The sequence below is a fragment of the Argentina silus genome (genome assembly GCF_951799395.1).
Source record: "Argentina silus genome assembly, chromosome: 22".
NCBI lineage: Eukaryota > Metazoa > Chordata > Actinopteri > Argentiniformes > Argentinidae > Argentina > Argentina silus.
Genome location: NC_139676.1, coordinates 7,363,579 through 7,374,413, shown reverse-complemented (window position 1 = coordinate 7,374,413; position 10,835 = coordinate 7,363,579). Strand labels below are relative to the sequence as shown.

Sequence of the window (10,835 nt, the reverse complement as noted above, 5' to 3'; positions counted from 1 at the left end):
CCCCTCCATCTCTCTCTCCCTCTCTCCACCCCCCCCCCCCCTCTCTCTCTCTCTCTCCAGGCCATTCAGACGTGTCCATGGCGGAGAGCACCATGTCTCCTGATGAGATGGAGGTGGAGATGGCTCGTATCCAGCGCCTCAGGGAGGTCCTGGTGCGGAGGGAGTCGGAACTACGCTTCATGTGAGTACACACACACACACACACACACACACACACACACACACACACACACACACACACACACACAAACACCACCAGTGGGGGATGGATGGTGGAGGGAGAACTCAGACGACAGGTTCCTTGTCATGGATCGAATGCTAGCTCCCCTGAGGCACACAGTCAGACACAAGCCTCACAATCCTAGAGTCCCAGGTCAACAAGAAATCACGTTCTTCACCTCTGCTGCAAACACATCATTAAAGAGTATTTCTTGTGCAGGTTTTTCTTTCATACTGTATATGAGTTCTTGTAGCCCTGCAACTGAAGAATCTGGTTAGATTGAGTTGAGCACGCCATTTCCCCAAACTTTACCCACAAGAAATCACCACCGTAGGTTTAAGTATCCTAGTGTAAAGCAACCACAAATGTACATCTATGTATATATAACCAGTTAGCCTGGTTGCGCCTTTGATTTCATCCTGCGTTAACAAACAAACTTGCCAGTCAACAAAGGAGCTGGCTAAAGCAGGAACAACCAAGCTAACACTATTAGCTACATAGCCTGTATTCTCACAAACGTTGTCTGCGCATGTGCATGACTCTGAGGACGCTAAGTGGGGTCGGTCATTTGCACATTGATTTCAAAAGGCCCTTGACTGCCAGTGGTTGGAGTGCGTGACAGTGGTGGACTCATCAGTCTCCTCAGTAACAGAGCTCAGAGGAATACTGGATCAGTGTGTTGGAATCCATGTTAGTTTTCCTCCACCATTTAGCAGTGGAGCTATTATTATTATTATTTATTTTTTTAAATATGTTTTTAGGGCATTTCTGCTTTATTGGGATAGAGACAGTAGAGATTGACAGGAAGGATGGGTGAGAGAGAGGAGGGATGACATGCAAGATAGGTCGAGGGTCGGAATCAAACCAGGAACCTTGCGATTATGTGGTGAGCGCATTAGTGTGCTAGGCCACTAAGCGGCCCCCCGCAGTGGAGCTATTGAGTTGATGGAGCAAAGCATACACATTGCAAGCTGCAACACTATTCAGGTTTCACACACACGCACACACGCACGCACACACCCACACACACACACACACACACACCCACACACACCCACCCACACCCACCCACACACACCCACACACACCCAAGCACAAAGACAAGCAGATGGAGTGGCAAAGTGCAAAAGCGGCTGGAAGCCACAATTAGGTTCCTGTGAGTGGGTGAACACAAGGCAGGGAGGGAGGGAGGGAGGGAGGGAGGGAGGGAGGGAAATGGAGAAATAAAGAAAGAGAGAGGAAGACGGTGAGGGGAGGGGTGAACAAAGATAAGATAAGTTAAGTTGAAAGTCAGGGTGAGTGAGTGGGTGAGATATAGGGACAGGGAGAGAAATGAACGACAGAGGGACAGGGAGAGAAGAGGAGAAGAAGGGAAGAATGGGGGATGGGAGAGAGAGAGAGAGAGAGAGAGAGAGAGAGAGAGGCGGTGGGAGCTTGCGGATGAGTCATCAGTCTCCGATTTACCACATAGAGAATTAAATCCCTGGTAGCTGTCACTGCACTGGAGAGACAGAGAGAGAGGGAGAGGTGGAGGGAGGGGAGGAGATAGAGAGATGGAGGGAGGGAGGGGAGGAGGAGAGAGAGGGGGCTAACAGAAAGGTCCCAGTAGAGATAGAGGGAGGGGAGGAAGAGAAGGGGAAGAAGGGAAGGATGGGGGATGGGAGGGAGAGAGAGAGAGAGAGAGAGAGAGAGAGAGAGAGAGAGAGAGAGAGAGAAAGAGAGGGGGATGACAGAGAGGTACCAGTCGAGCCCTCAGGGTACCGTATGTCCTTAGGTCCAGGGATGGAGAGGGGGTGTGGGAGAGGGGCAAGGGATGATTCATGTGAAGCTGTTCATCTGCCCACTCCTCTTCCCAAGGGAGCTGTAACTGTCTGTGCTGTAAGAGGAAGGCACAAGGCTGTTCTTTGAATGCGGATGCCTTGCTTCTTCCTCTATGACGTTTATATTAAAGACACTTTTCCCTATAGCTTTGATGGGAGGTCTGGCAATGTGCTGGGTTGTTGATGGATGTTTGTGATTTGACTGTTCCTTTCTGTTCCTTTCTGCTGTAGGTCAGGAGAGGCTGGTGGAGGGAGACATCGGAGGACGGGGCTCATTGTAATGCATGGAACGGAATGACACAGCAATTCGATACCATTCCTCATTCCATTCCATGCATTACAATGAGCTCGTCCTCTGATTTCCACCTCCACCAGCCTCCCCTGAATCATAGTCTGTACTCCCCCCCCCATTGTTTTTCTTCTCAGGATGGACGACATCCAGCTCTGCAAAGACATCATGAACCTGAAGCAGGAGCTGAGGAAGATCGTCACAGTACCAGGTAGGAACTGTGACACTGTCCTCGACCTTGCATTACACCTGGACAAAAATCACTCCTACGGTGGCCTAGAGGGGGACAAACCGAACTGAGGAAGGCGTCTGCCATCATTTGAACTTGACTGACGAATGGGAGATGTGTCTGTCTTCAAAAAGAAGGAGGAGGGGGAGGTGCCGGGGGGGGGGGGGGGGGCTGTGCTCCGTTCAATGTGGACAGCACTCCTGTGTAGTGAATGAAGGCCAAAGTTGGGGGATCGTTAAACAAGAATGGATGAGTGAGATTGTCTGCAACAACAAAGGCAAATACATCATTCACACTTCACTTTCTCCGTCCTCCCCTCCCCTCCCCTCTGTCCTCCCCTGCCCCAGCAACACAGGAGAGAAAAACAAACCATATACTGTCTATATCCCTCAGGGAAACAGATCAGAATGGATCCTCAGTGTACCCTAAGCTAAATTGCTTATGCATGCGATAAGCTAGGCTAGGTCTCGCCACCAAAAATAGCGCTGTGGAGAGAAACTGCTAGCGTCTGCAGCCTCGCCCACCTCCTGTGTCCCCGCGGCCAACATCCTGGTGATTTGTGGCGAGGTTCACCACACCAAAGTACCTGGGATTGATTGTAAACTCTCAGGGACACTGGGGAGTTATGAGATGGAGACATTAGTCTACTCAGGTACCATAGATCGCACACACACACACACACACACACACACACACACACATAGCTGTAATGGCAATGTGAGCCTTGGGGACGTTTCCTGGGACTGTGGCCAAAAAGAATTCCACTGAATACTCTTAATTTCCCCCCACAAATGATGTGTGGCCCGTGGTGCTGGCACTAATGGTGTCAGATAGCAGTACGACTCCACCGCTTCACACCGGAGGAACAGCTCTGTCACTGGCCTTGTACATTTATACGCTACGAATCATAACGTTGTTATGTGTTCTATGTTCTGCGTCCTGTTCTATGTCTCTGAGGGTTATTTAATGTACGTTTTTATTGTTACTGTTATTGTTAACCTGCCCGGAGACTGCAGATGAGCATTTGCTGTATAGCTGTATCTGTTTCAACGCGTCAGATCTCAGCTTCTGTATTTAATCCCTGTTAAATATTACAAACGTAATAAATAAACACATAAAAAAACATCTCGTCAACATGTGACGATGGCGTGATCGAAGGGCCAGGAGGTTTATCCTGTGAGGTCATATGAACAGGAAAAACCTCGGGCCCTTGTAACGAGTGCTTATCTGGGGCAGCGCCAAGAACCGTAGTCTCATTTGTTCATCAGATCATACGGTGCATGGGTATGCCTGCATGACACATAGCAAATCCGTGGCACTGTTCATGCCATTCGTAGTCATGTGAGGCATGCTGTACAAGGTGTGACAGACACATGCCTTTGTGACTCCCAGGTCCCTCGTGTGTAGCAATCAGCTCTGTGATTACCGTGGTTACCGCGGTACTCCCTGAGTCCTGGCCTTCATGCTTTTCCAGCCCGCTGTGTGTGACATTATGATTTATGCAAACGGGTCTATGCGTCCCTGGGAAATGCTCTGTCTCTGCCCGCCCCCCCCCCCCCCCCCCATCGTACCCGCCTCCCTCTCAAGGGAATGGCTGTTTGGATCCTGTTATTTCCTGGAGGGAGAAAGAGCTGATGTTGCACTCCTGCACGCCTTTCACACCTGCTATGGTGAACCACCAGTGTCAGGCTGTTTTCCGTGTGTGTGTGTGTGTGTGTGCGTGTGCGTGTGTGTGTGTGTGTGTGTGTGTGTGCGTGTGTGCGTGCATGTGTCTGCGAGGAGAATAAAATAAACTAATAATTTTTCCAGTGAAATGGAACCAAACAGAACATGGTTTAACCGGAAACAATTTGCATATTGTGTTAGCTGATTAGATCTCATGAATTAAACATAAGGGCTATTTCTGATCTACTGTAAGTGATGTGAATCACTGTTTGGGAATAAGCGTTGCCCTTCTTATTCTCTTTGTAGGAAAAGGTCAGCCTGCCTATTTAGTTAGTATATTTAGTTAGTATATTTAGTTAGTATATTTTTCAATTAATTAATTCAAGTCATTTAGCAGACGCTTTAATCCAAAGCGACTTACAATAGGTAGATTTGTGTAAAGTAAGTGAATCAGCTATACATCAAAGTCATCGTAAGTAAAACCTTCGAGAAGAACAAGTGCCATCGGCAGTCACAGTGCTGGTGAAAATACGTTTTTATCCAAAATCCAATCATCTCATTCTCTCTCTCTCTCTCTCTCCCTCTCCCTCCCTCCCCCATAGAGAAAGACAAGACCAAGAAGCACAAACAGCGGGAGGAGGAGATGATCCTAAAGATCCATAAACTGGTGCAGAAGAGGGATTTCCTGGTGGACGACGCCGAGGTGGAGAGATTAAGGTAAGCTCTGAGGGAGGTGATCTACCACCCAGACTGGCGATGAAGCGGAGGGTAACATCCAAGTTACCTCAGGTTGTAATGCATGGAATGGAATGAGGAATGGTATCAAACGCTTGTTACAATATCCAATATCGGTTCATTACGTTCTGCATCTCACCTTTATTCCTTCTATACTGCGAAATGAATGAAAGCGGTGTCTCTAACCCTGACTCTCTCTCCTGAAGGGAGGCGGAGGAGGACAAAGAAATGGCGGAGTTCCTCAGACTGAAGCTCCTCCCCCTGGAGAAACTGTCCAAGGGAGTCACAGAGAGTGAGTGGTCTTGACCCTTGACCCTGATAAAGACGATAGGATAGGATCAATGCTAATGTTCCAATTGTCTCAGACACCCAGTACTGCTGTACACAAAATAACACACACATAATGTACAAAACATACTCGACATAATAACAATACATACATTCCACGTTACGTCACGTTGTCACATACGCCACGTTACATATCATCTCGTACAGCCACTCAGAGGAGGCTGGTGGAGGTGGAAATCGGAGGACGAGCTCATTGTAATGCATGGAACGGAATAAGAAATGGTATCAAACACGTGTTTGATACCATCCCTTATTCCATTCCATGCATTACAATGAGCTCGTCCTCCGATTTCTACCTCCACCAGCCTCTAATAATCCATATATTGCCCACTGTCCCTGCACGTTCTGTCGGTGGCAGCGTAGTAACACAGCTCAGCTTTACCTATTGCTGTTTAGGTGTTTAGGTATTTGATGGGTATGGGATGCTACTATCCAGACTGGCGCTGTCACATGAGATAATAAACAGATGACTGGCCAAGTCCCTTAGACAGATCAGCGTTACTGAAAAAAGTGTTGTAATTGAATTAGTGTGATATAACGAATGACTCAAATCAAACGACAGTCTCATTATCCAATTATTGTCTAATTATCAGACCACTGATTGCAAGGAGACTATTAATGATCTTGAATTAATATAATCTAACCCCCCCCCCCCCCACACCTCCCCCTCCCCTCTCTTTCTCCACTAAATATCAGACCCTCCGAAGGCCAAGAGACAAATCCCAGAGCCGCCTCCCAATAAGCCCAACATCGCCAAGTCAGGGGTGGCGATCATCAAGGACTGCTGCGGAGCGACTCAGTGTGCTGTGATGTAACCCCCCCCCCTCCGTACCCCCCAGATACAGCACGGTCTCACATCACCTGATCAGGGCCCTTTCTCAATGGTTACAAACTTGATTCCTCGCGTCCTCTCCTTTCGACCTCCACTCGCTTCCTTCTCAAAACGCATTGGAGGAGAATATCGAAGAGGAGCAACCGAGGTCTTCTCTTTCAATGTGTTTTTTTTTTTTTTTTTTGTCGGAAGCAAGCGACGGACGGAGGAAGACGTGAGGAATCAGGTTTCTAACAATGGAGAAAGGGGCCTGGTCTATGTAGTATCTACCAATGCCACACCACTTCCTATCGCACAGAGAACCCTGGTCCAAAACGCCCCATCAGTGGAGGAGGTAGAAATCGGAGGACAGGCTCATTGTAATGCATGGAATGGAATGAGGAACGGGACCAAATACGAGTCTGATACCATTCCTTATTCCATTCATTCCAATGAGCCCATCCTCCAATTTCTACCTCCATCAGCCTCCCCTGGCACCCATAGTGACACGGATGGACAGGCATGCATGCCCAAATGTACAATAAATGGAATAATTGAAATAAAAACCTTTATTTATACAGAGGTGTCCCACTGAGACAGAGGTCTCTTTTTCAGGGGATCCCTACTTATATGAAAGAGTACGGGACTATTATGCAATATCTAAACTGGTGAAGAAATTATATATACACTTTTGATAATATGAATGCATCATCTTTATGACCCTACGTAAGAGTAATATGTTGCATCTAGCCATGGCATTCCAGGTATGAATGCGCATAGCAGCAAACTCCTAAAACAGTTTAGACTCAGTTAATGTTATAGCAGCCTCCTACAATATTATAGCCAGTTGGTTGCAGCACCAGATCTGGGAACAGGCTAGAAATGTACCCTGAAATCAGTATATTGATGATGAGGTAACCACCCACCCACATCATTGTAAGCACAAACGTCCTGAACCACATGCTCACACCAGGGTTCTCCACTGCTCAACAGGAAATGACATCATACCCTTTGGTTGTTCACTGTTCATTTTGATAACGGGTATATTTACGTTCCATTCCTTCCAACCCTTTAACAGAAACCTCAAGAACACTTCCTCTTAAGACAGAGTCTCTCAAATCTGGTCCAACAGAGCATGCATGTTTCTTCCAGCCTTGAACTAACACATCTGATGCAAATATCCAATCCCTTGATTGACTGTTTGAATCAGGTGTATTGATATTGGCCTGGTAGAAAACAATTGCAGTCATATGGGTCGGTAAACGCTAAGTGGAATCCTTGGGACGGCCCGACTTGGACGTCACCCCCATTGAAGTTGAGATTCTAAATGGTTGGTAGGGGTTAGGGTCAAATAAAGGTTAATCATAAGCCTTAAGGTTAGGGTTTAGGGTAGGGTCGTCCCAAGGATCCCACTTAGCATCTACCCCGGACTAGAGTTGGGAACGTGCTCAGAGACATTTTGGACGGTATGCTATAATCACCAGTTGGGGAATCGACTAAGACATCACTGCAGTACATCTCAATCCCTTATCACAAATACTGTACTTCCTGTAAACCACAATTATTGAACATGTGTAGTGTTTATTACCATGCACTGAGCAGCTGCAACGATCACCTGATGTCATTGTTCTGTTTGGTTTTTCTATGATGTATACTCATGTATCAATAACCAGCATCAATGCTGGATTGCATTTAACCCTTAGAACTACTGGACATTCTGATCTTGTCCCAGACACTCTGGACGGGTACTCATCATCATCATCATGTTAATACTATATTATTCATGGTTACCATGAATAAGTCTTGCAAAGTAATAACGTTTTGCATCATTATGATTCAGTCTTGCAATTTGAGATTGAGAAATTATGAGGAAAAACAGGAAGCAAATGCAATTGTTGTACATGCCTATATGAAGACTGTTGGAATCCAAATGTATTTAGCCAATTAGTGAGTCATGTTTGAGCAAAGTGAACTTCTCTTCAGATACTACTACTCCTCCTCCTCTCCCCCCCCCCCTTCTAACCAAACTTTGTTCTGTAGAATTAGTACATTTACGATGGTCCTAAAACAATGTCAAACTGAACAATATTCAGAAATGAGCTGAAACCATCTGTACATATATGTTTAAATAAATAAAAGGGCATCTTTCAGGACTTCAGTGCATCATGGGTAAACAAACACACAGAGACCAGAATTAATGCTTGTGAAATGTATTAACAGAAATCATTTGGTCCCTTCAACAACATGAAATTGTTACAGCTATCTGGTATGGGAAGGCAGTACAGAGAAAAGGAGACAGAGGGAGAGAACATTACATCAGAGAGACAAAATGCCAAGCTGAACAGAAAATGATCACAAAGGATAACCTTGACAACAAGAGCATTGGAAGGGAGGGGGGGTTCCATTAGTTCTGGAGAAGAACATAGTTGGTAGAACATAGAATAGATTCTGCTGATAGAGCAGCAGTGGAACTTAAACATCGACAGACATCACACACACACACAGGTGAGATAGTCGAATCCCACGATAGTGGAGTCAAGAGATACAAACCATCAAAAAACGTGTCAAACAATCATTGTTTCTTTTTATCTCATGAACGAACCCACAGTACATCTCTTCACATTAACCAAAACTATGCAAAGGTGCATACGTTAAACAGCACATTAGCCTTCTACCGATGTAAGCAAAACAAAACAGAGAAAGTTTGCTCTTCTCCTTCGAGTTAGCTGTCACTGTAGCACTTGGGGGAGTTGCGTTTTAAATGTAAACGCTTTTTCTTCGTTGAGGTCAAACTAAAGCCAAATATAAAGTTTTGGTGCACCATTTTTTAAGGCAACGTAGGTCATTAACAACTCTGCTGATCCTCCCTAGATGAAAGAGAGGAATAGTGTTTCCGGCTATAATTAACACTCCGAAGATCTGAAGCACCATTAGTTGCATGTCGCTCAAGATCTCTAATTAACAAAAAATGCTTGGCATTCTGGGTAATTCACCCTGGCTGGGGTGAGTCATCAAATTGGAAAACCTTGCAGGAAATCTTTGAGCTTGAAAAACACTGAAGTCTAGTAATGAAGAGAACTAAAACAAGATGCTATTTTTAAACACCGTCAAGAGGAAAAACACTGACAGAAGGAAGTAGCCATTTTTGGCAAGGAGATGGACACCATGGCAATCTCTTGCCAAGTCTATGATCTTTGTCAAACATTGCCAACCTGCCCCAAAGAGAAGAAACAGCATCTAACCTCCGCTTTCCCCATCCTCTCATTACTTCAAGTAACGCTTTCCAACTACGCTTGTAGGAACTCAATATTGTGACTTGGGTATGTTATATCCAGCACTCACCATCAACATGTAGGATAGGCTTTTGGGGTTTTCAGAGGAAAACAAAAAGACAATAACAAGTAAAAATGTATTTAAACGACCCTCTGAGATGGATGTGGGGAGGTAAGGCTCCAGTAGCTATCCCTGAGTGAAGCACCATAGCAGATACAAGCCATTGTAAAAGCTAGGCGCAGTCCAGAGAACCGCAGGGGGTCTCTGAGTGTCCATCGGACCCTGTGCTGTTCCAACATGGAGCCCAACCATCCCCTTGTCTCCGGACCATCACTAAAAACACCTCTCAAAGTCCTCTCTGTTTAAAAATCAAAACAAGGGAGAGCGCTGGACTCCTCTAGCTAACTCAACTCAGATTAGGCAGTGCCAACTGACAAACTAACACCAAACAACACCAAAAAGCAACAAGGTTAACGAAAACAACCTTGGGGGTTTCCACGGTTACCAACATGGCGGTTGTAGCTACAATGACCCCTTTTCATGGTGTAGCCTAGAACGCAGTGGAAACGGAGACAAGAGAGAAAATTCATTTTTTTAAAATCGCAGCTCACTCACACTGGCTAATGTTCTAATCTGATTCCTTTCCATGTTTACACCATGCATAAAATGATTTATGCACAACATGCATATTTCATACCATCTATTCACTCAGTGTAAACTGCTCAGATGTAGAATCATTAAAAAACATAAATTAGTTGTAGCCTACTTGACCCGTTAGCAGCAAACAGAGTGTCACTATGGTTCTGTTCACAAACTGCTGTCTAGCCAACCCTTGGCCCAAGTCCTGGGTGCATCCCAGCCTCATCTGGCCTAGCCCAATGTGCTGTTCATGTGAGCTCGGAAACTCTGAATTTTCAGACTTCGTTGTACAAAGATGATACCTGAGTTTCCCCACTCGGAGAGTATCAGAATCAACCAATAGGAGGCTCTACGCAAATAACTTACGTTAAATTTTAACTCAGAAGTTCCGAGTTTCCGAGATTGCACGAACGCAGCATTCATCGTGGCCCTAGGGAGGGCGAACCTCAATAATCGCCAAGTTATCAGTTCAAAGTCATCAAGGAATCAGAATTCCTCTGCGCTATCCTACATGTTGGAGCAGTGCTGACTGCTACACCTATTGAGACCGTCCTACAAGCTCAGATTGACAAAGTAAAACTTACCCCAACAGCTAACAAGACTCCTGCCATTCTCTAACTATTAAAGACTTGACTGAGAAACGGATATGAAACTGAAACAAGAGACACCATGCCGAGTCGTGAACGAACAAGCTCTGTAAAACAAACTCTAATGACGAGTCTCTATAACACACTAGAGTAAACAACAAACAAACGCTGTAAACATCGCCCAAGAGAAGACTGAAAGAATGAGGTGGGCATGGTTAC

The 10,835-nt window shown here is 45.6% G+C and overlaps 1 protein-coding gene across 1 annotated transcript in view; it reads left to right on the top strand.

The window, feature by feature from the left end:
* Positions 1 to 6,121, top strand: part of bmerb1 (bMERB domain containing 1) — a gene marked incomplete at both ends in the record, with an annotated part of 11,129 nt that extends 5,008 nt beyond the window's left edge. The window contains 5 exons of the mRNA XM_083694229.1: positions 61 to 181; positions 2,467 to 2,540; positions 4,826 to 4,940; positions 5,165 to 5,250; positions 6,003 to 6,121. Coding sequence (XP_083550355.1) covers positions 61 to 181; positions 2,467 to 2,540; positions 4,826 to 4,940; positions 5,165 to 5,250; positions 6,003 to 6,121 — 515 coding nt within the window. The remainder of the gene's footprint in view (positions 1 to 60; positions 182 to 2,466; positions 2,541 to 4,825; positions 4,941 to 5,164; positions 5,251 to 6,002) is intronic.
* Positions 6,122 to 10,835: the final 4,714 nt, after the last annotated feature.